Source organism: Melanerpes formicivorus, unplaced genomic scaffold (assembly GCF_026170545.1).
Source record: "Melanerpes formicivorus ecotype bairdi unplaced genomic scaffold, bMelFor1.0.p_v2 SCAF_4, whole genome shotgun sequence".
Lineage (NCBI taxonomy): Eukaryota > Metazoa > Chordata > Aves > Piciformes > Picidae > Melanerpes > Melanerpes formicivorus.
This window is the reverse complement of record NW_027142356.1, coordinates 29,220,719-29,246,296: the sequence shown is the minus strand read 5'-3', so window position 1 is coordinate 29,246,296 and position 25,578 is coordinate 29,220,719. Positions and strand designations below refer to the sequence as shown.

Genomic DNA, 25,578 nt, shown 5'->3' with positions numbered 1-25,578 from the left:
AGGTGCAAGAAAACTGGTGGTAGAACATCTTTGATGACATCCATCCTAGATAAATGGAAAGATGCTTTTGCATTGCAAGATCAATTTAACAGCTGATTAGAAGGCTTGAAAGCTGTGATCCTATTGGATCTCTATCAATAATTGCACTCCAAAGTCACTCAGTGGAAATACTTGTTTGCTATGGTCTGCTATTTCATATATATATATACGGAATCCTCACCATTACCACCACAATAGGCTTTCTTCTTGAAATGTTGTTTCTATAATAGAATACAATAGAATTAACCAGGTTGGAAAAGACCTCCAAGATCTTCAAGTCCAACCTATCATCCAACACCATCTAATCAACTAAACCATGGCACCAAGTGCTCCATCCAGTCTCTTCTTAACCGCTTCCAGTGAGGGTGACTCCACCACCTCCCTGGGCAGCCCATTCTAATGGCAAATCACTTTGGAATGGTGCATTGAAGACTGGGCTGTATGCCCCCTCATTTTTGTTCATTTATTTTCAATTTATTTACCAATTTATTTATTATTCAATTTATTATCAATTTATTTATTTTCAATTTTCTAAAAAGGTCTATTTTTATGATGAAGGCTAAAATGTGTCTGGCTACATAAAAACCTTCTTTCCTCTTCTACACACTTGATAGATACCCATACTATTCAATTTGCCCCAATGAAAACCATTGTGATTTGGAGATGCTGTTAAGGTTCCTTGGGCAATCTTAACCCTACCCTGGGGTGATACCATGAAAATAAGAAATAGGACTTGATAAAACTGTGGTAGTCCCAGTTTTATTAAATACTAAGTAGGAGTCTGCAATCCAAACTATTATGTCCCACTAATTATACTTCCATATATATTACTTGGTTTTAAGCCTGCATTAGGCTATTTGGGCCACCTTAGCTGCTCATAACTTTCAGCCTTAATTGGACTTCTAGGGGGATAATCGGAGCTTTTACATATTTGATGTTAAATTACTGATACACTCTTACCCTTCACTCAGTGTGAACGCAGTTTTTGTCTGGAAGTTGTTGCTGTTGAGCTGTAGAAGCTGTACATAGACATATTTCAGTTTCCTTCAGCCCTCTGTATCATAAGACACCTCAACAGTCTCTATAGCTTCTTCCTTTGCCCTGTCATGTGATGGTAAAAATGCGACTCCTGACTATCTCTCTGTGACAAATTCTTACTATAGCACAATCGCTGGAGCCGTCTTCAACTTGGAGAGTAGGGTAGAATAGGGTAGAATAGGGTAGAATAGAATAGAATAGAATAGAATAGAATAGAATAGAATAGAATAGAATAGAATAGAATAGAATAGAATAGAATAGAATAGAATAGAATAGAATAGACCATCCCATCCCTGGTATAATTCTTCCAGCCTCTGTTGGCATGCCTGCAATGGCTCCTCATACCTCTGGCTAGCCTCTAGGGTTTGGGTTTAGTGGTAACAACAACTGCAGTCTCAGTTTCATGACACAAATTTTTGACCTAATCTTCTGCATTAAATGTGAAAGCACCATTAAATTTATGTCTTATTGATCCTCTGTGATACACCTAGAAAGTTATCATTAAAATATGGAGAGAGATGGTTAGGTCCTGAGCTTTCTCTTTGGCTAGTACAATGCTGATGAGAGCTTCATGCAGCAAAAATGCAATGCTTATTTATTAGATTGTCTCTTTTGTGTGTTTGTTTTCTCCACACCAGATCCTGCACCATTCCTACTTTTTAGCCATGGAAATGCCATCTTTAGAATTGACACTGAAGGGACCAATCATGACAGATTGGTGGCTGATACTGGTCAGTCAACACTTATGGATTTTCATTATGCAGAAGAAAAGGTATATTGGGTAGACTCTGAGAGACGATTGCTTCAAAGAATTCACCTGAATGGCACAAAACAAGAGGTAACATAGTTTGTCCTTCAGTATTATCAAACTTAATGGGCATAACACCCTCTGTAGAAACCACCTGCTCTTTGGGTACACTTCTACCCCCCACCCCCCCTTTTTTTTTTAATAGCTTCTGCTGTCATATTAGTTATGGTCTTGAGTCAAGGCTGTTTGACTGCTATTCACAGTTCATTAAGTGTTTTCTGTGGATCAAGTGAAAGGGAGTGAAACATGAAGGAGTGGAAATTCAGACAAACTAAAGCTTTGAAGTCAATGATGTTTCTATGAGCTTTAAATTAATCCCCTGCATCAGGGAAGTTTGTCTTCCAGATTACTGTAGCTCCAGCTGGCACAAGTAGTATGAGAAGAATGTCCTTGGATTCCTACTCATTTTTCCTCAAACCTTTGATTGGTTTCTATGGTTGCAGAAATGCTTCTTTTAGCACTTCACTCTTTGTTCAGGTGAACTTATGCAGTTCAGTGCATCTGGCTGATTAAAAAGGGGCACACAGGCGGTTGTGGCTGAACTTTTATGCTGTGAGAGCCTTTTTATTTTATTTGAGAGAGATTGGCAGTATTTGTGTATCTATGTGGAGTCTAAACTGATGTATTTTATGCTGATTTTGTAGAGATCCAGCAATACTGTGTTAGGAAGTCTTCCTTCTGTGACAGAACAGGGCTAAGTTCTTCATAGTGTGCAAAATAAAAGAATCACAGAATTGCTTAGGTTAGAAGGGACCTTAGAGATCATCCAGTCCAGCCTCCCTGCCATTTGCAGTGACGCCTCTCAACCAGACTTGGTTGCTCAAGGCCTCAGCTGTAGCTAAAATACTTGTCCAGAGTGTTTCTTGTGGAAACCTGTTTTCCTTTTTGCAGACAGTCATTCACTTCAGAAGGGGTATGGGTAAGCGCAGAGATCAAATCAAAGTGATTAAGAATACGGAAGAGAGCCTCACAGAGCCACGAGGATGATTAGAGGACTTGAGCATCTCCCCTATGAAGAGAGACTGAGATCCCCAGGACTGTTTAGTCTTGAGGAGACTGAGAGGGGATCTAATCAATGTGTATAAATATCTGAGGGGTGGATGTCAAGTAGATGGGGATAAGCTCTTTTTGGTGATGCACAGTAATAAGACAAGGAACAAAAGGTTCAAACTTGAACATAAGAAGATTTCACCTCAACATGAGGAGAAACATCTTTACAGTGAGGGTGATCGGGCACTGGAACAGGCTGCCCAGAGAGGTTGTGGAGTCTCCTTCTCTGGAGACTTTCAAAACCCACCTGGATGCATTCCTGTGCAGACTGCCCTAAATGATCCTGCTTTGGCAGAGGGGCTGGAACTGATATCTCTTGAGGTCCCTTCCAACCTCTAATATACTGCGATACTGTGAAGGAGGTGGAGGAATGAAATGGGAAGCTTCAGTCTGGCACTCTGTTCCCTATACTGAAAGTCAAATTTAGGGCAACCATGAGGATGCCTCTTGTCAACACATGCTTTTTTTTCAATTACAGAGACTATGTTACATAGACAAAGGCACTTCAGGATTTGCTATTGACTGGATAAATCAAGACATTCTCTGGGCCAACAGACAGAAAGGAACCATAGAAGCCACAGACTTGAATGGGAAGAAACGCAGAGTTCTTCTAAGAGACGTTGGTCGTCCCACGAGGATTACCATTGATGCTGAGCAAAGGTAATTTTAACTAGGTTAGTAATTTCATTGAAATGGACTCAAAATATGTAAAGTGCTATGCTTGTGGTTTGTAAGCTGCTGGATTGCTCTGTTCATAGTGCATTTTATGTAATACAGGATCTCCCTGAACTTTAGAAAAAGAGGATTAAAGAATAATAAGTATATGAGAGGTAAATAGGGAAGAGATAAATAGAGAAGCAGAAGAGAAAAGCCCACCAAAATCTAATGCAGGATCTATACCTCTTGGTCATCAGGGAAATTTTTGCTAGCATGGAGAGCTAAGGGAAAAGAGACATTGGTGGCTCTTAAAGAAAACAGTACTTCAGGGCAGCAGAAAACAGGATTGGAGCAGCATGAGGAATGATGCCTGCAAATGCTAAGAGTCCCTGTGCTCCAGAACTGGCATGCTTAGAATACAAATTGGGATGTTTTCTGAAAAGAGGTCTGAACTTCCAGTTTTCTTTCTATTTCCCTTTTCTCTTTGACATTTGATGAGAATATTGCTTCTGAATCTACTGCTGCTCCTATGTGCCATTACTAATTCGGGCTTCACAAAGGTGGTACTTCCAGTTTCCAGCCATTTACACTGAGAACCATGCTCACACGAGAAATTTGGTCAATATAAGTTGTTTTGGTAGTCTCTCCGTGCTAGTTTCTCTTCAGACCTAAAGCTCTTCCATTAAGGCTGCAAAAACTAAACCCTTGGAAGAGTCTTTGAGATGCTTTTTTGTACAGTGAGAGCATGGTTTTGTTGCCACATTTCAATTGCAGTTACAGACTGTTGCAAATTGGAATTGCTTATCAGAATGTGAAAATATTTTAATATCAAGACTTATGTGTCATTTCCTAATACTTTTATGCATAAACTAAGCTTCTGATGCTAGCAGCATCACACACATATGAAATAGCAGAGTCATAGAATTATTTCAGTTGGAAAAGAACTCTAAGATCTTTGAGTCCATTCCTCAAATCTAAGATCACCATGTCCATTAAACCACATCCCAAAGTGCCATGTCCACACTTTCCTTGAACACCCCCAGGGATGGTGATTCCACCACCTCCCTGGGCAGCTGATTCCAATGCCTGACCACTGTTGCAGGAAAGAATTGTTTCCTAGTCTCCAACCTAAACCTCCCCGGCACAATTTTAGATGAGTTTTGTGTCATTCACTTGATATTAGGTAAAAGAGACCAAACCACACCTCATTACAACTTCCTTTCAGGGAGTTGTAGAAAGCAAAGAGGTCTCCCTTCAGCCTCCTTTTCTCTAGACTGAAGAGTCCCATTTCCCTCAGCTACTCCTTGTGAGACTTATGCCCTACATCCATCACCAGCTTTGTTGCCCTCCTCTGGACATACTCCAGCAACTTAATGTCTTATATATATGTTCCCCCTGATTTTTCTTTAGAAGATAGTATTTACCAATTCTGGAACTATTCACAAGTCCTCAAACCCACTGTCAAATGCCACTGTAACATGTTACAAATGGCATCACAGGGATTTATTTGCTCAACATATACATAGTTGAGTCTCCCCAAACTTTCATATATTCACCTAGGTGTGATTGACTGTGCAGAAGAGCTGTACTTGTGTGCTTAGAGGGAGGACAGTAAGCCAGCAATAAACTCTAAAGAAAGTAGACTCCAAAAAGTCTGGGGTTTTTTTGTGCCCTATGGCAATTGTTTTGTATGAAAAGTTTAAGAGCTCTGTTTTTAATTTGGAGTGAATTACTCCCTGTTTACAAGGCCATGTAGCAGTAGGTAAGGGTGATGCTTTTAAACTAGAGCAGGAGGGATTTAGATTGGACATTAAGATGAAGTTCACCACAGGGTAGTGAAACATTGAAACAGGTTGCCCAGGGAGATGGTGGAAGCCCCATTCCTGGTGACATTCAAGGTCAGGCTTGATGGTTCTCTGAGGAACTTGAGCTAATTGGGGATATTCCTCCTTACTGCAGGGTGATTGGACTGGATGACCTCTAGAGGTCCCTTCCAGCCCAATGCATTCCAGATTAAAACCCTCTGTATGTTTACGTGCACAGGCATAAACATGAACTAAATCTGGTATTTAACAAAGTCTTTCTTCATATATATGCAAATCTGAAGTCAGTCTGATACCCTAATAAATAGAGCTTCTCTGAGAAGCTGTCTCCAGGTTTTAGCAGTAACAGAATTACTTTTGTAGTAATACTATAACTATGATTTGATTTTGTCAGAAGATAAGGAATAAGACCAAATAAAAACAGAGGACAAATACAGCAATGCTGACAATTACCCAAGCTGGTTTCTAATCTTCATTCTTCTTCTGTCTTTCTGTGTTCATATCATATCTTGGCACAGAATCACAAAACATTAGGGGCTAGAAGGGACCTCAAAAGATCATCCAGTCCAACCCCCCCCACCAGAGCCTATACCAGATCACACAGGAACACATCCAGGAAGGTCTTGAGTATCTCCAGAGAGGGAGAATCCACAACCCCCCTGGGCAGCATGTTCCAGTATTCTGTCACTCTCACGGTGAAAAAATGTTTTCTTCATGTTTCCATGGAACTTCATATGCCTCAGCTTCCACCCATTGCCCCTTGTCCTGTCATTGGGCGTCACCAAGCAGAGCCTGGCTCCATCTTCTTGGCACTCGTCCTTTACATATTATAAAATATTAATGAGGTCACCCCTTGTCCCTGCACTGGTTTGCAAAAGTAGTGCATAGAGACTATAACCACTTAGGTTTCTCAGAGTCCTTGTCTGTAAAAAGTGAATGCTAACATTTGTCCAAACTTCCAGAGTAGTGACCTTTCTTAGGTACCAGGTGCTACAGAATGCAAGCAGATATTACTGAAGTGTTTGAAAATGGCAGGATAAAATTGGACTGTCTTTTGGGCAAGATATTTTCCCCCTATATATTAACAACTCCTGAGAACTGTAGACCACGTAACAGTGAGAAAGAAGTGTGAGACAAGGTCTGACTCTTCCTGCTGGTTTAATATAGTCTGTAAGATCTAATCCCATTGGGAGCCCTTGACAAATTATTAACATAAACTTAGTAAAGCTGGATTTGTGCCACATTGTTTCATGCATATAAACTCTACAGTTTTGTGAAATCAAGACAAAATGATAATGATTCTGGGGATTTTTTGGGGGGGGTTAGGGGAGGGCAAAAAAACCCAAGGAGAGAATCTAGACTCAAACATTAATAAAATATAAATGAATGAGGGATAGCTGTATTGGAAGAACTCTGGTTAACTTCAGCCACATTGGTATATCTGGATTCTGAGCCATGAATAACTTGACCTACACTAACTTCAACTCTTTGCAGCGTTGGAGCTATATTTTGACTGTGTCTTAATTTAATAATAGCACAATCTGGTTTCTATAATTGCCAGGAAGGTAAAGAAATAAGAACAATAATAGAAGTGGTGTTTTTAAGTTAAGCACTTAAGTGATGTGTTCAGCTAGGGTTTCTGGAGATTGATTCCTCCTCATGCCTTTCCCCAGGTTTGCAGGAGTTCCCCATAGATGCGAGAGGCTGTTCCAGTCTCTCTCCCTGGCTGCATGGATGAACAAAGCAGACAGGCAATAGTCCTTCATGGTTAAGAAGGGCTGATTCCTGCTTGACCTATATGAGACAACATTTTAGTCAATCCATGCTGCCTGTACAGAGCTGTAGAGTCTCTGATAGTAACATATTTATCAAAATAAGAAAACAACTGTAACAACTTCAGTGGGTAATGTTGCTTCTCTTAAATAGACAATACTTTGTTGTAAAAAAAACCCAGTTATTTATTTTCTTCATAGAGCTATATTAAGGGGAGATGTGTGTGGGGCTTTCTTGAAATAAGAGAGTACATATTAAGGAAGTCTCTTGCTTTGTTATTAGACTCATAGAATCATTTAATTTGCAAAAGACCTTTAAGACCGTTGAATCCACCATATTAGTTTGGGTTCTGAAAGCACAGCAGTAAGATGGAAAATTTCTATATACAGGAGTAAATAAATAAGGAGTGTGTAGCAGTGATGTGATCTTGCAAATTGTGGATTTGGTTGTTGGTGGTTTTTTGGCTCAAAACATGCCTCTCTTGTCTGCAGGCTATTATTTTGGTCTTCAGATGGCACAGTGTCTAGTATACACCGGGTGTCCCTTGGTGGAAGTGATGTGAGAAATATTTTAAGAACCACAGAGAAAATCAAGGCCATATCACTAGATCTGGTTGACACAAGGCTCTACTGGATACAACATGACCATAGGAAAGAGATTTCCCACGTTGGATCGTGTGGCTATGATGGTGGAGCTGTTCGTTTGCTCAAAAATTCTGTCCGGTGAGTTTTCCTGAGCTTGTCAGAAATAAACCACTCATTTCCCAGGGATGTACTTCAGCTCTCTTCCTCTTTCTCCCTTTTATTTTATCAGTTCATGACACCGTAAGGAGTATAAAGTGTGGTAACTGTAAACCTAAAAGCACTGATAGGAAAATGGAAAGAAGTTGCAAGCATCAGTAGATGTGGGGAAAACTGTCAAACTGTCCTACGCAATAGACTTGTTCCCCTTGTGCTCCCTGCATGACCTTGGGGGGGCTGTTATACTCATGTGCTTTTGGGTGCCTTTAATATTTGACCTCCATGATTTGCAGTGGTTCAGGTGCTCCATGGTGGGCATGTTCACACTGAAGTGCACAGGAAAAGGTTACCCTGTATTACTGCAGTTTGTATCACCATGGCTGGACCAACATGTACCTACTAGGGACTGTCAACTGCAAAATGAGAAGAATACATGATCACTCTGTCCTCCTGAATTAAACATGCAGCACACAGTTTGCATATGATGAACACAAAGCTACAGTGCCAGCTGTTATTTTGGGTTTGTCCTTACCCTTTTCTCCTTTCTTCCTTGATTTGGCTGGTGTTCACTGAGGCTTCAACACATTCCTTGTGAACCTGGATATATGGGTTCTCCTTTTTCTACCTGGAATATGTAATGGGAAGTGGAGGCCAAAATTCCCTCTTTCAGTATAATTTTCTGCTTTCCCTCTCATTTTAAACTGAGTCTTTTTACGGTTCCTGCTGGCTGCTCTGACTAGCAAACACAAACTAAGTTCCTGAGATAGGAGAAGCAGCTAGGTGGATTTTAGGAATGCTCTACTCCTACCCCCTCATCTGTACTCTGATTTCCTGGGACAATCAGAAGTGTCAGAGCAGACACTGGCAATCAGGGAATGGAGGAATTTACCTGGCTTACATCCTTCAAAAAGGCAAATGTCAGTTTGGCTCGCTGAGTTTGCTAGTAGCAAGATCATGCCCAGGCTTTTTATGTCTATTTAGTCAGTCCTGTATCCTGTGAGAAATACAGGTTACCCATCCTGCATCTATTGAGTAAATATATAGGTATCAGGTAATGTGCCACTTTGTCTTATCTTTGTGCTGCAGAAATCAATTACTTGGAATGTCTCTCTTTGCTGAGCACCTCTACTATTCAGAGATGAAATCTGGTATGATATGGAGAGCCAACAAGTATACTGGGAAAGTTGTAGTGACAATTAGCCTGAAACCATCATTTTTCCCTCCAGTGGAGATAAAAGTGGTACATCCATTCAAACAGCCAGGTGCAAGAACAGAGTATCAGGATTTTGGTAAGTAAACTGTAATGCCACAGTTGTTATGTCTGAGAATAATAACATCATACACTCTGATTTTGCACAGTAATAGTTTTCTCTGACAAAACTCCAGGCTTCACTGAAGCCAAGGAAAAAGTTTTCTTTAACTTTTCACTTAGTGTGTGTGAATCCATCTGGAATAGCAAACTGGAATTGTGAACCAGCATCTCATTCTGTTGATCTGAATATACATGCAGATAAATGTGAATTTTCTCCTCCTCCTCTTCCCTTTGTTTGCAATCTTTCCTGCTAAATGCACAAAGCATACAGCTTTTTAATCCTCCATGTAGATTATCTTCATCAAATGTCTGCTCCTTTCTGGCAGTTTTGTTCTAATATGCATCTAAACACCTCTGATGATCATGGCACTGAGGGAATTAAAAGTGCACAGCATGTCCTACAAATTATACTTTTGGCTGTCTCAGTGGATTAGGAGTCAGCCTGATGTAGACAGATTGAAGTTACCAGAATAACTATGAAATAAAGTGCTTTGGGTCTCTCATTGAGATCAGTTGCCTACCCTATGAGGTGGTGCTGTCACTGCCTTTCACTGTGAATCAGCTTTTGTCACCAGTTATGCTTTATGTGAACAACTAAGCTTAGAGGCTTGGAGGCAGTCATGTGTTAAGCAATGGTGGCAGAGCTCCTAAGGGAAGATGGGCATGGGTTCCCAGAAGTATAGGTGGAATAAAGGGGTGAGGAGAAAGCAATGATTGTTTCTATGAGCAAAAATGAAACTCCCATGTATCTCTCTTGAGCCACTTCTAAGTATCTGCTATAAAGCAGGTGTCTGTCACTGCATCTGCATACTCATGGAGGGGAAGAAATAATGACTGAGAAAGGTAGTTCATGACAGCAATCTCTTGAAGCTCAGTGGCTGTTGGTTATATTACAGATGTCCTCTCCACAGGGGTATGCAGCACCATTTCAGTGACCATTTAGTCACCTACACAAGTCATCTACATTTAGCTTTTATCCTTCTGTCAGAAGATTAGCTCTGCTTCTTCCACCAGAACATGTTGCTTTCTGGTGTTTTCCTTTCCACTGGAAAGAGGATTTTCCCACCTTTGTTAGTAAACTACCAGTATATACTTATGGTATACACCAGTATAAACTGGAACAGGCTGCCCAGGGTGGTTGTGGAATCTCCCTCTCTGGAGATACTCAAGACCTGCCTGGATGCATTCCTGTGTCATCGGGTATAGGGGAATCCTGCTCTAGCAGGGAGGGTGGACTGTATGATCTTTCCAGGTCCTTTCCAGCCCCTAGTATTCTGTGATTTCTGTGAATTTTACAGTATATGCTCCTGAATTTTCAGTGTGTGAGTAAATTTTTGTATGACAGTAAATGTTGCCAGCAGTAGGAGCTTTTTTTTTCACACCACCCTTCCCCCCCCTTTCTTTTAAACTCCAAATACCTTCTTGTAAAACTGTCTGAGAGGTGATGGAGTAGAAAGAAACTTAACAGGCTGAATACAGATGAACCTTTTAGACTTTGCCTGTGTGTTGTTTGACTTATTCAGTGCAAGAAGTGGGTTAAAAGGAAGACTAATGAGCCTGGTGTACAAATGAGATTTATAGCTGTTCTTACAACAGAGAAACCTGGAGATAAAAGCATACCTAGGCTAATTGGATAGTCTGTAGAAGCCAAGAAAGTTGCAGTGTAGTGTCAGCTGTGAATTATCAGGCCTTCTTTAATGCAGATAGTGAGTGAGTTCCTTCAGATAAAAAGGGAGCTGGGAAGTGCTCAACTGACATGATTTGATTTTTTTGCTGGAATTTGGATTACTTACTTTACTGCTTAAATTCCTCATGTCTCTCAAAAGACTTTCCTGGATTGGTCAGGGAGAGCAAGTACAGAGAAGAGCATTTGTTGGGCTATGTGTTTGCTATAATCCCACACAACAACATTAGCATGGCAGTATCTGAATGATAGCCTCTAATTTACCTTAGCTCCATTTGACAGTCAGCCCTAGATTTGATGGCAGTATGTGTATTTGTGAATGCCTGCTGGAACGTTCTTCACACTTTTATTAATGGCTCATGGAATGTCTTCATTACCTTAAAATCTCAAAAAATGCCTCTGCAATTTTTTTTTCAAGGTTATTCTCTGGCAGATTAATGTTGTTGAGTACATTCATTATAGTTTTTTAAAAGGAATTATGTTGTATCTCTTTCCAGTGTAAGATACCAGCAACAGGCTATTATCGCAGACCACCCATTTCCATATGAGAGGTGATGGGAGGGAAAAACACCCACAAAACCCAAACTAGAAAGAATCATTCATAAGCATTGTTCTTATAGAAAAGACAGCCTTAAAAACTCTGTTATTTATGGCTTGGTCACTGTTCATTTTGCATTCTGAAATGTGATTAAAAAAATATAAAATCTTTAATGTTTTGATTGGGCAGTAGTGAGGTTTTAATAATTATTCCATTAAAAAAAAGTAATATCTTCTTGAGGTTGAATAGATGTCAAAATTGCTTCTCCTGTTATTTCTCCTGTAATTCTTGGCTGTCTCAGGAACAAGTTCTTTACCATAGGGTAGTGGAACGCTGTAACAGGTTGCCCAGGGAGGTAGTTGAGGCCCCATCTCTGGAGATATTCAAGGTGAGGTTCAGCAGGGCTCTGAGCAACCTGATATAGTTGAGGATGCCCCTGCTCACTGCAGGGAGGGTTGGACTAGATGACCTTTGGAGGTCCCTTCCAACCCAGACCATTCTATGATTTTATAATGGTACAAGCAAGGGGCAAAAAACCAGCAGCAGTGTCAAGCACAAGCTGGAGCATTGAATGTGATCTTTCTGGTTTGTATTGTGTGATTACACTTCCACTTTGGTTTTTCTAATGAGTTATCATAGAACCACAGAATGGCTTGAGTTGGAAGGGACCTTCAAGATCACCTGGTTCACACCCCGCTCCCATTAGACCAGGCTGCTCAAAGCCTCAGCCAGCCTGGTCTTATGCACCTACCTGTGAAGATTAGAAACCTCATTACTCTATATTCCTGATTCAGTTGCAGCAGGGACAAAGATAAAGGATCCAGATCAAAACTAGTTCTACAAAAAGGTATTTCATGATAGTGGTCTTTTAAACCTCAGGGGTTATTGGTTGTGTTATGTATGTCCTCTTCACAAGAGACAAGACTATATAAAATTCAAATCCCTTCAAAAGGTAACATGCTCAGTAATGTGGATAATACCCATCTAGTCATCCATTCTTCATTTTTCATTTAGTGGTGCAGCTTTTGTTACAGAAGAACTAATCAGTTTGATGCAAATAAGTATAATGTTAATGATTTCACTCTAGCTGAAGTGTCTGTCTGGGAAATGATTTCTGTCTTTTATAGGTGTAATCTCTCATTCCACTACATGGCTAGCATTTCTCTCTGCTGTGGCTAGCAGGAGACTAAATGCCAAGCTCCAATATTAGGCTGCTTTCCATCTCTTGGAAGTTAGAGGGTAAACTTGAACTAGCACAAGAAAATTGTTGATGTGCAGATTTCTTTGTCTGTATTAGCCCGTGATTTCTTGTACGTCACACAGATAGCCCAGGGCAAAGAGGGAGTGTTGTGTGTGGGTGGCTACATACCCACATTCAGTAGCAGCAGTTCAGCTATTCTTAGCTTGGGAAAGGGGCAAGCAACCCCAGAAGAGCAGAAGAAGATTAGGAAGATTAAAACAAAAATACTAGTTTGGGCGACAAAAATAAAACCATGGGTGTTGCATATCTAGGAAAGAACCAGCTCTGAAAGGTAGCTGAGCCTCTGCAAATCCCTGCCATGAAAAGGGATACTGGAATACCTGTTTGCCTTTTCTGTGACACAGAACAAGCAGGAAAGGTGTCTGGGAATCTTCTGGGTACTTCTTTTTCTGCTTCCTTTGAAGAGATTTTGAGCATATCTGAGTTAAATCTGAGTTCAAGATTGCATTCCTCATAGTCAGAAGGGAGGATTCACTCCAGTACAAAGATTCTCTAGACTATACTGTTAGTCCTTGTCCAAATGAAACTTATGATCTTTATATTTTGCCCAGCTGGGTGGTTTTTTGTATTTTTTTTCACTAAATAATATGAGACCTGAGCACTGCTTTGTGCTATTAATTTCCAGTATTTGTACACTCTCTGTCTCTTTAAAACTCTCTTCTATCTCTTTTTTGGGTGTTCTCTCTCTGTGTCACCTTCTTTTTGAATGTTTTATAGGCCCTGGTAACATATGGGGTCTGTGTTGATAGGTTGGACTCAATGATCCTCGAGGTCCTTTCCAACCTAAGTGATACTGTGATACTGTGATAATACTTAGCATGACTGGGGGCTTATGAAGCCAGCTTTCATTTTTATAGTGACTTTTGACTGAATAGTAATTTTCAATTGAAAAGGGCTTTCTTGGGTTGAGAAGACAACACATCCCTGAGTATCTTTGTTCAAAACTGTTTCACCTTGTATGCTGATGTGGTCAGAACTGGATGACATTTGTAATATGTTTGTTCTTCCAGAAAAGGGAGTCTATGATGTGAACAAAGACAGGTGCAGAAGAAGAATCTGCAGGCCAGACTGGAAGTCTCATCAGTTTAAATGTTCAAGTGGCTTTATTTTAAGTAGAAATAAACAGTTCTGTGAAGGTAATACATGAATGTCCCCTCAGCTTTGTTCAATCACATCACAAAGTTCTTCTGTGGGGTGTTTTTTTTTTATTTTACCCGTATCTCAACTATGAAGAAACACTCTGAGGCCTCCAATTCCAGTTGTGCCATTCCAGTTTTGTGCCCTTTCAAGTTCTGCAATAACCTAAAAGGAGACCTATGAAAATGCTGTTCTTGTGAGAAATTTTGGTCTTTGCCTGAATAGTTAGAGGAGCATTAGATAAGTAGACATGCTCAGGTGTGCTTATTTAACTTTAAAATCAAACAAAGAAACAAATAATTAAACAGTTGTGTCACCATAGGTGAAACACTGGAAAAACCTGCAATGAAACACTGGAAAAACCTGCAAGAGAATGGCTGTAAACCCCACTTTCCAAAAAAAATACATATTTCTAACATGCTTCTAAATGTTGTAATCTGGATTGTTTCAATAGAAGCCTAACATTGCTATTAATAATGGTTCACATATCACTTTGAGAAGCATTGTTTCTCAACATGAGCAGATTTGAAAAGACTTAAAGGCATGGAAATTCCTAGCCTACTATTTTTTCAGACCTGCCTGAGCAGCAGCAGCCATCCAGCACTGAGGACATTCAGCAGGATTGCTTCTAAATGATTTCTGTGTTTTGAGAATTGTACTGAAGTCATGTTGGAATAGAATTATTTTTTTTTTTTACTAGAATTTTTATCCAAAGAAAGGGAAAAGAAATTTTTTTGTGGTGAATAAGATTTAGCTGACACTGGAATCCATATGGGAAGGCACAAGTTTGGAGGTTCTCCAGGCACCTGCGCTAGACATGCAGCCTGGGTAGTTTCACTAGAAGGTTTTTAAAGCTAGTTTGAGTAAGATCTGAAAACCTGATAGTGGGTTATTTATTTATTTATTTAATTTACTGGGAAAAACATATTTTTTCTTTTAAATGAATAGGAAAAAGAGATGCTTCTTGGGAACTGTTAATTTGTTTCGTTCATCTGACTCCCTGACACTGGTGGTTGACACTTTGACCCAGCAAGTCCTTCTTTTGACAGATATCAATGAATGTGGCTTCTGGAATCATGGCTGTACTTTGGGCTGTGTGAACATCCCTGGTTCCTATTATTGCACCTGCCCAAAAGGTTTTGCTCTGCTGCCTGATAGGAAAACCTGCCATGGTAAGCAGCAGTCAGATCTAAATGCTTCGAGTATCACACTGGAGAGAGTGCTTGTTTAGTGCTGGAACCGCTGAAAGTTTTGTGCATTGCATTGCTTGCTTCCAATCCCTTATTACATAAGTAGGATCAGATTAAACTGAGTGAACCAAATTCAGATGTCATGTTTAAGGAAGTGTGAGTTACATGTGACTAATCAAGTGTGAGCCTCTTCAGGTAGGTGCAAACAAATCCCAGAGCATCACGTCTCTAGAGAGACCTCTGCTCAGATGAGGTTCTGTAGCACAGTCCAGATGGATGGGCAGTTATAGCTTTTGAAGTGTGGTCTCTGAATCTGGCTCACTCTGGCTATCCTGCAGAAGAATTTGCAGTTTCTGAATGAGCATCATATTTTTTAAAATTTCTTTTTAGCATTGCTTACATGCATGACATTAGTGAGATGAAATTAATGTGCATCAGTTTACAACAAATAAGACACATGGAAGTATTCATAATCACAGAATCAATAAGGTTGGAAAAGACCTCAAAGATCATCAAGTCCAACCTGTCACCCAAGACCTCATGACAACTAAACCATCACACCAAGTCCAGTCCCCTCTTGAACACCTCTAGGGATGGTGACTCCAGCACCTCCCTGGGCAGCATATTCCAATGGCTAACAACTCTCTTTGTGAAGAACTTTCTCCTCACCTCGAGCCTAGGCTTCCCCTGGCACAGCTTGTCCTCTTGTTCTGGCGCTGATTGCCTGGGAGGAGAGACCAACCCCCTCCTGCCTACAACCACCCTTCAGGTAGTTGTAGACAGCAATAAGGTCATAAAGGCATAAAAATTGTTTATTCTAGAGATCTGCAAATATGTTTGGTGGTTTTTAAATTGTATTTATTTATCAGTTAAATTGTGTATAATAAGTGTGCTTGAGAGAACTTACCCATAGGATCATAGGATGTTAGGGATTGGAAGAGACCTTCAAAGATCATTAAGTCCAACCCCCCCCTCCAAGAGCAGGACCATAGTACCTAGCACAGGTCACACAGGAACACATGCAGATGGGTCTTGAAAGTCTTCAGAGAAGGAAACTCCCCAACCTCCCTGGGCAGCCTGTTCCAGTGCTCTGTGACCCATATAACATAGGTATGTACCCATATAACATATGTATGTAAAGCAAGAAACTCTGAAGGTGAATAAAATAAATGCAGGGAACACAGAGCAGTGGAGGAAAAAACGATGAAGATCTGCCAGTAAGCTTCAAGAACCACAAGTCAGCCAAAGTAAGAGTCAGAGGTGAAAGGATTCTTTCTGCCTTTATGCAGCACTGTGTATATTCAGCCTACAAATGAAAAGACCCATTCCAAGAATTGTGAACTTTATACAAATTTTTAGGTCTTGGGATATTCCCTGTCACTTTTATATTTCATAATGAAGCAAAGCTTAGACACAAAGATCTTTCCACCTTGTCTCTATGAAGATAAAGCATTGGTATATACCCCAAGTAGATGTGCCATTACACACCAACGAGTCTTATCCAGTCTAGATCATGGCAGCTTCAAACCTAGGGTATAGTAAATATCACTCCTAGCAAATAAATGTGGTTCTAGACTCTAACAAACTCTAGCAATCAGTCTACATCTATTTTAGACCTCCAAGATACACTTCTCCCACCCTTTTAAGGGGGAATCAGGATCAGGATACATTGACCCAAATGTAGAGGTCCAGGGTGTGTGCAACAGCTGCAGAAGGCAGCCAGATGTGACAGAAAACCTACAGGAGACATGCAGGCAGATACTCTAGGGAGTTTGGACATTTATTTTTTTTGTGCAAACAACAGTTAAACACTGTGCAGCTCAGTTCTACTCTGGATAAGTAGCTTGAACCATGAGACTGGATGTTGCCCTATGGCACGAGAACTAGCATCAAGAGATGCATCACTGCAGTACAGAAGGTGGAAGAAGCATGTCCTGTGAAATTGCATTAAAGAAATACTCAAAAAAAATGTTGACACTCCAACAGCTATAATGGAAAATGACTTTTAAGAAGGATATTGAGACACTTGAACATGTCCAGAGAAGGGCAATGAGGCTGGTGAGAGGCCTCGAGCACAAGCCCTATGAGGAGAGGCTGAGGGAGCTGGGGTTGCTTAGCCTGGAGAGGAGGAGGCTCAGGGCAGACCTTATTGCTATCTACAATTACCTGAAGGGAGGTTGTAGCCAGGTGGGGATTGGTCTGTTCTCCCAGGCAACCAGCACCAGAACAAGAGGACATAGTCTCAACCTGCACCAGGGGAAGTTTAGGTTAGAGATGAGGAGAAAGTTCTTCACAGAGACTTATTTACCATTGGAATGTGCTGCCCAGAGAGGGGGTGGAGTCACCATCCCTGGAGGTGTTCAAGAGGGGATTGAACGTGTCACTTGAAGCCATGGCTTGCTTAGTCATGAGGTGTTGGGTGACAGGTTGGACTTGATGATCTCTGAAGTCTTTTCCAACCTTATTGATTCTATGATTCTATGAAAATAAAGGAAAGCTACTGCCAGGACCTCAGATGGTTTTGGTTCCACATGCCACTAAGGAGCATAGCTTTACTTCTGGAAGGTTAATCTCTTTTCATTGAGATCTCTTCTACCTTTGGAGAAGATGAAAACCAGTTTCGCTTCATTCTCTGTGTGTTTTTTATTTATGCTTTCGTACAACTTCCTTGTAGCTTTCCAAATCTGACGTATTTTTTTGGTGCAGTTTAAGAAAAGAAAGTTTTATAAATTATTTCTATTTTGGTAACACATCTTAATATAATTTTGGAAAATTTAAGGCTTACCAGTACAGTGGCTTTCAGGACCCAAGAATTTTTGCTTTCATTTTCATTATAATTGGGGGGGGGGAAGTTAATGGGGGGAGATGGGGGGGGGGAGGAGGGAAGTAAAACAAACCAAAGCATAAAATGTTTTCTTTGGAAAAGACCTTTAAGATCATCAAGCCCAACAGTTATCTAACTCTACAAACCTTTGAAGTAAATCTCAGAAAGACCACAGAAGTGTTGTAATAGTCTAGAATAAACCAAGTTGGAAAACACCTTTGAGATCATCAAGGCCAACCTATCATCCAACACCATCTAATCAATTAAACCATGGCACCAAGCACCCCATCCAGTCTCTTTCTAAACACCTCCCATGATGGTGACTCCACCACCTCCCTGGGCAGCACATTCCAATGGCAAATCACTCTTTCTGTGAAGAACTTCTTCCTAATATCCTGCCTAAACCTCCCCTGGTGCAGCTTGAGACTGTGTCCTCTTTTTCTGGTGCTCGCTTCCTGGGAGAAGAGACCAACCCCCACCTGGCTACAACCTCCCTTCAGGTAGTTGTAGACAGCAATAAGGTCTCCCCTCAGCCTCCTCTTCTCCAGGCTAAGCAACCCCAGCTCCCTCAGCCTCTCCTCGTAGGGCTTGTGCTCCAAACCCCTCCCCAGCTTTGTTGCCCTTCTCTGGACATGTTTTATCACACTTAAATTTTTGTTTTGTTTTCTTGTACCTTTCTTTGGGTGTTTAAGAAAGTGTTAGCATGTCTTTTGTGGAGTCTATCATAATTGAAGGTATTTTTTTTTCTTTCCTCCTTAAATTACTGTAGAGCTAATTTCCTGTACAAGGAATGATACTGAATGTAGCCATGGTTGCCTTCAAACATCTAAAGGGCCTGTTTGCTTTTGTCCTGAAGGATCTGTATTAAAAACGGATGGCAAAGCATGCACAGGTAAGTAACTTTTTTTTGAAGCTATAATGACTGCCAAACTGTTTATTCCTGGCACAAAGAGCCAGGAGTGAAAGTATTTTACACTCATTTTGCACAGCACAATCTTGTTATGATTGTCCAAGATAGGAGGTGATGGAATGTCAGGCACTTTGGAAGCTGAAAAGAGCAATATTCATCTTCATTTTTTAATAGATATTTTAAAGCAGCAACATCCTGGGTTTGCAGGCCAAATTCTTTTGTTGTCAGCACAGATCAAGGCATCTCCCAGATGCATGTTGCAGGAGACATTCAAAATTTATGTTTGAGTGGAAATAAAGACAAAACTAGAACTTGGGTGAAAACTGAAGATTATTGGCATTATGCGACTCAGATTCAGAGTCACTTTAGCTTAAAGCAATTTCCTCTCACTACCCACAGATGGAATTTTTTGCAGTCAGAATACTTGAAGCTGTTGCACCCACTGATCTGTCATTTGCCAGTCCAGCAAGCTTTCCATACTCAGGGGACTGTAGCTTTTCAAATTGATCTTTTCAATTCTAGCAATCAAGATAACTCCATTCCTGCCAGCCTTACATCTTGAAAAATCCACTTCCACTTTTACATACTGTGTAGCTTTAGTCAGTGTTGCAGTTTTGCTAGTAAGCTCATGTTGACATTAAAGCTATAACCATTGTATAGCCCCAAGCTTTGTATGAAGTCTTGGTTTGTTGTATTAGAAAGTATCAATTCACCATCCTAGCCTAATGAACTTCTGGGGAGAGAATGGCATTAGTTTGTTGTTCCTTTATATGGAGTGCAAAGTCTGATAAAATTTGCTACTTTGTTGTAGATGGGATGAGATCTACATAGGAGAAAGAGTTCTCTGAAGCAATGAACAAATGGAAACATTCTTCATGTATCCCACCCCATCACCTTCCCATCTTAACAATCACAGAATGGTTTGTGTTAGAAAGGACCTTAAAGATCACCTAGTTCCAATCCTCTGTCACAGACAGGAACAACTCCTGCTAGGTCAGGTTGCTTAAGGTCCCATCTTGGGTTGTGAATTTTCATGAAAAGCTCTGAAAGATTTTACCACTAATTTGCTTTTACTTCGCTAGACTTCTGCTTTCATCAGGGGACCTTCCAGTGGGTCTATCAGTGACTGAGATGCTTTGCACTGCAGAAATCCTAAGAAGTGTGAAGCATTCTCTTACTTACACATCCGGTTATTGGCTTTGTTTTGTTTTCAGGTTTGTTTTGTTTTTCTTAGAATGGCAAAGTTAATTTTTTCAAATGTTCTGTTTAAGGTTGTACATCTCCAGACAATGGTGGCTGTAGTCAGATATGTTCTTCTTTAAGCCCATCCTCCTGGGAATGTGCTTGTTTTCCTGGATACAAGCTTCAGCGAGACAGAAAGCACTGCTCTGCTATAGGTTGGTATCTTGGTACGCTTGCTTATTTCTGCTAATAAAAGCAAAAGCATTTCAGAGTCCTTTAAGGCTGATGGCATAACTGGGATGCAATTTTCCCCCACTGTTTTAAGGTTATTATGTCAAACTTGGGATATACTAATTGTTTGGAAAATAACCAGGTGGGGGTTAGTCTCTTCTCCCAGGCAACCTGTGGCAGAACAAGAGGACACAGTCTCAAGCTGCACCAGGGGAGGCCTAGGCTGGATGTTAGGAAGAAGTTTTTCCCAGAAAGTGATTGGCCATTGGAATGTGCTGCCCAGGGAGGTGGTGGAGTCACCATCACTGGAGGTGTTTAGGAAGAGACTGGATGGGGTGCTTGTTGCCATGGTTTAGTTGATTAGAGAGTGTTGGATGATAGGTTGGACTCAATCTTTTCCAACCTGGTTAATTCTACTCTATTGTATTCTAGTCTAGTCTATAAATACACCAGAACTACTACCAGTATGTATGGTTCAGTCTCCCTCAGAGAAGATCTGGTTTGTTACCCACCTTCTGGCTCCTGTACTGCAGAGGTCTGTCTCTAGTAGTCAAGTTTTTGTGCCTTCATATAAATGTGAGTGTAGTTTCTGCCCAGTGTTACAGATAGGAGGTTGAACTGTCTACGTTTGGAGAAGAGGGCAAGGAATTATCTGTTGAAGGACATTCCTAGAAGGATATTTCTTCCCCACTGCCCCCAGGAAGCCCAGGAATTTGATGTGTATGTTTGGATTCCAGACCCTTCTGTTTCTTTTGAGAAAAGGACAGCTCCTGATGAGCTGCAAGGTATCAGCAATTACATGAGAGATGGGAGGTAGAAGAAGCTTGTGATTTATTTCAGGAACAAAGGAAAAACCTTAGGTTTTTTTGAAGACAGGATTTTTCTTGCTTTTACTGTGACAGGTAAAATGTGCAAAAGTCAAGTGGTCTGGCACTTACGGTGATGCTGTGAAATGAAGAGGGAATATTGTCTTGAGGTTAAGTGAATCAGGCTGAAACACAGCAGGGCATGCAACTGCCTTTATCACATATTTTGAGGCTGATCTTGAGCAAGGCACTGATGCTGAAAACTCATATTCATGTTTAGTTTTTCTTTCTGAGGCAAGTGGAATGTAGAACAAGTGCCTTCATTTCATTGTGCTCCTGTTCCTTATTGCCTTCTACTGTTAGTGATCAAGACGTTAGCTGGGCAGTAATGCAGTCTAGAGATCACTTTGAACCTGGTGTAATTAACACATGTGCAAATTTTCATCAGCAGGTCCTAAGCCATTTTTGTTGTTTGCAAATGGCCAAGATATCCGCCAGATCAGTTTTGATGGAACAGATTATGCAAGTTTACTTGACTGGCAGATGGGAACAGTCTTAGCGCTGGACTCTGACCCGGTGGAAAATAAGGTAAGGCATTAAAAATGAGAGGATTTCGAAGTGTTGCAAGGACAAATGGATTGGGCTTTCATGTGCATTAACCTTTCTGCTGTCAGTGATCCAGATTACATGTTGTGCTGCTTGTTGTTCGCTTGCCTGTCCAGGAATACAACTGATGTGGGATGCCAAACACTAGTTGAGCACTGAGTTTTCATCCTTTACTCACCAATTCAGTGTGCTTTGTACATTGGCAGGGCTAGTTCATGGAGAAACTGGATTTCTAAAGCCACTTTAGGTATAATTTAAATACAAAGAATTTTTGTGTGATTGTTAGTTTTCTCCCTTAAGTTTTCAGCACTGTTTTCAGGAAATACATAGTGGTTTTTTTCACTGTGTAGCTGCAAAAGCAACACTATAATTTTTTTCCTGTGGAGCTACATCCCACCATCCCTACTAGGAGTGATCTTCACAAGAATTAATTCCTGTGTTCTGACTGTATTGAAGAGAACTGCTGAATGATCTCTGGGTTTATAGATCTTACAAAATGTATTCCCCATGTTACAAGATATTGCTGTTGCAAATGGGAATCTTCTCTGCATAAAGAGTTGTTTGTGCCGCTTCCAGTGTCCTACTTCTTGCTGCAAAGTTGAAAAGGAGTTCAGCTGTGCTTTGTGAACCCTTCTGGGGCAGATGGTTAATTTTTCCCATGAGGAGACTTATTTACACCATAAAGTGCTACAAAAAGATAATGGACAGTACAGTGAAAGCTGATGAGCAGCTCAGTTAAGTTGCTGGAAACATCTCAAGGCTTGGATGGACACAGCTAAACACATGTGAATGTTACCAGATCTGTGTTAAAGGAGGACTGTTTAAGGCCCTGCTGGAACATTGCCACTTGCTCCTGAAATAGGGAATCAGCAGTTGTCCTGTGCTGTGCCCAACGTAAATCAGCTGCCCCAGTGACACTGGGAGTGTGCTCTTCTTCTGCTGGTGTAGGGAGTGCTGCACTGTGGTGGAGGCAGCAGAGCCAAGGTGGGGTGATGTGCAGAGGACCAGCCAGGCTGTGGCAGTCTGGTCCTGGTGGCACAGAACTGAGGTCCAAGATGAATTAGCTCAGCATTGCTCTTTGCTCCTGTGGTAACTGAATTAGCTGCTCTGTTGCTGGGGGCATCCCTTCTGCTTTGTTTGGCCTCATGGTTAGCTTTCAAACAAAGGTGTTTGCTTTGTTGTGACCACTTGCAAAGAAAGCCTCTGCATTGCTTTGCATACCCTTTTGCCATACAGTGCTTGGCTCCCTCTGGATATCAAATATGAGACTTTTCTTTCTCTTCATCCTTGGAAAACACAAACCTAGTGGCCTCACCAGCAGAGAGCTTTTATTTTGACCCAAACCCAAGAAGCCGGTTTTGGATATGTTGAAGCCTTATAGAGCAGACACTTGGTAAAAAAAATAAGGTAAGCACAGGCTGAGAGAAGGAAAAAAATAGACACAAATGCTCTAACTCCTTTTCCCTTCCCATCTCCTTGACACACACACTGCTACACTCCTCTCCTTTCTTCTCCTTTTAAAAAAATGAGCTGCCAGTGAAATGTTAACATGCTTCTTTTTGCCTGCCCTTACTTTTTCTTCCTCAGCCATGCTTCATGTGAGGTAGCTGCTCACTGAAACACAACCACAGGATATTCAGAGGGCTGTATGTAGGGCAACCAGGATTTACAGCTAAGCACAAGCTGCCTCTAGAAGTCATCCTGGTTGAAGGATAAGTGTCTTTTTCTTTGATCAGGGATCACAGGTTACCTCTGCAGCTTTTGGTGAACGAGCAATTCAGAGAACTTTCAAGATGGAAAAAGTTATGTTAGTAGTGGAACTATTAGACAAGGGAAACAGAGCGGAAAGTGAGAAGGGAACTAACATCTCATCTATTATTTCTTCACAGATTTATTTTGCCCACACTGCCCTGAAATGGATAGAACGAGCTGATCTGGATGGCTCGTATCGTGAAAAAGTTATTCATGAAGCTATAGACATAGCCGAAGGCCTTGCTGTGGACTGGATTAACCGTAAATTGTACTGGACAGACAGAGGGTACATGTTCCATAGGGCATCTATGTTGGAGCATGCCATAAAATATTTGGAATAAATGACTGGTGATACAGAAATAGCTGAGATATCACTCTAAATACAGGCAGGCTTTGCATTCTGTTTGGGTACTGTAATCTCAAGCATACACAGTTGGAAAGTTCTTTAAAACTTAGATGCTGGAAGTTCACTTTGAGTCTGCTATTGTATTTTTATCTTTGTCTTTCCAAGAAGCAAGGGTTTGGACTCAGTTGCAAGGAATCTGAAGCATGTGCTGCCTATATGCATATATTTATGTGCACATGTGCATGGGAATATATATGTAGGTACTTGTACTTAGAGACATACAGTGTATATATAGGTATATATCTGTGTATATATATACACACACTCATTTATATATATAAAAATAATGAGTATTACTGCACTGAATACATCTTGGGCAGAGTCAGAATGTTGTTGACAACTGGAATCATGCCCCTTTAAGCTAATGGAGGGTCTCTGTCAATCATCTCTGATAAAAGAGGAATGACCACTGACAGATAATGTGACTCCGCATTTCATCTGATGACTAACTGTATGTGTAGAGAGAAACAAAACTGACCTTTGGTGAAAAGACAATGTCAGATCAGAGTATGTAATGAAAACCCCTTAAGAGTGGTCACAAATGGTAGAGGTTGGAAGGGTCCTCTGCCAATTGTCGAGTCCAACACCGTTGCCAGAGCTGGTTCACTTAGAGCAGGTTGCACAGGGCAACCTCCAGACAGGTTTTGAATGACCCTGGAGAAGGAGGCTCCACAAGCTCTCTGGGCAGTCTGTCTCACTGCTCTACCACCCTCAAAGTAAGGAAGTTCCTGCTCATGTTTAGGGTGGAACTTCCTGTGTTCAGATTTGTGCCTCTTGTCCTATTACTAGGCACCACTGAAAAGAAACCCTAACCCCATCCTCCTGACACCCACTGTGTAAGTATTTATAAGCATTGATAAAACCTTCTCTCAGTCTTCTCTTCTCCAGGCTAAAGTGCCCCAAAACAGAGAGAGTTGTTAGGCATTGGAATGGGCTACCCAGGGAGGTGGTGGAGTCACCGTCCCTGGAGGTGTTCAAGAGGGAATTGGATGAGGCACTTGGTGCCATGGTCTAGTAGTTATGAGGTCTTGGGTGACAGGTTGGACTTGATGATCTTTGAGGTCTTTTCCAACCTTATTGATTGTATGATTCTATTGTATGATTCTAAGTCCCTCAGCCTTTCTACATAAGAGAGGTGTTCTAGTCCCTTGATCATCTTTGTAGCCCTTTGCTGTACACTCTGAAGCAGTTCCCTGTCCTTTGTGAAATGGGGAACTCAGAACTCATGTTCTTGATACTTCAATATGAAGTCATAATTTATGAATCAACCCAAAAGTGGTTTTCAATGTCCAGATCACCCTCCTTCTCCTTTTTAACTATGCTGCTGGTCTGCCTCCTCACTGGTAGGTACCATCTCAGCATACCAGTGTCTCACATGAAATGGGAAATTGTGGTGCTCCCCTTTGTAAGACAAGAGCCAAGGGTGAAGCTGTGGATTTGCATCGGCTGCTTCCTTCTTGCTCACAGAATTTACCTGTTTATAGTCAACATTTGCATAAATTAATTTCTTTTTCCAGCTTTGCTCGGCCTGTCTTTGCAGGTTCAGATAGGCATGCAAGGCTGTAGGCTTGCTTTCAGGTAGAGGCTGATATTTATCTGGCAAAGTGAGGTTTGTAGGCATAAATACAGCTTTCTGGAAAAGTGGTTAGGAGCTTGGCAATGAAGATTCTATAATGGACTCTGCCATAGATTCATGCTCACGAGGATCTTAGCGTCATTCTTTCCTGTCAAATAGATAGAGTGTGTCAAATGCTTGATGATTTCTGGATGAAAAATGCTATGTAAAAGTACTATTAAAAAAACCACCCTTG

The 25,578-nt window shown here is 41.0% G+C and overlaps 1 protein-coding gene across 2 annotated transcripts in view; it reads left to right on the top strand.

Annotated features, from left to right (window-relative positions):
• EGF (epidermal growth factor) overlaps positions 1 to 25,578 on the top strand; it is a 71,935-nt gene that overhangs the window by 12,640 nt on the left and 33,717 nt on the right. Inside the window, exons 3-12 of one of the 2 annotated variants that reach the window (XM_068137444.1) lie at positions 1,716 to 1,915; positions 3,414 to 3,595; positions 7,680 to 7,910; positions 9,015 to 9,217; positions 13,734 to 13,859; positions 14,910 to 15,032; positions 18,644 to 18,766; positions 20,056 to 20,181; positions 21,452 to 21,591; positions 23,499 to 23,647. In XM_068137444.1, the coding sequence (XP_067993545.1) occupies positions 1,716 to 1,915; positions 3,414 to 3,595; positions 7,680 to 7,910; positions 9,015 to 9,217; positions 13,734 to 13,859; positions 14,910 to 15,032; positions 18,644 to 18,766; positions 20,056 to 20,181; positions 21,452 to 21,591; positions 23,499 to 23,647 (1,603 nt within the window). The remainder of the gene's footprint in view (positions 1 to 1,715; positions 1,916 to 3,413; positions 3,596 to 7,679; positions 7,911 to 9,014; positions 9,218 to 13,733; positions 13,860 to 14,909; positions 15,033 to 18,643; positions 18,767 to 20,055; positions 20,182 to 21,451; positions 21,592 to 23,498; positions 23,648 to 25,578) is intronic. The other variant, XM_068137445.1, reaches the window with a different exon arrangement.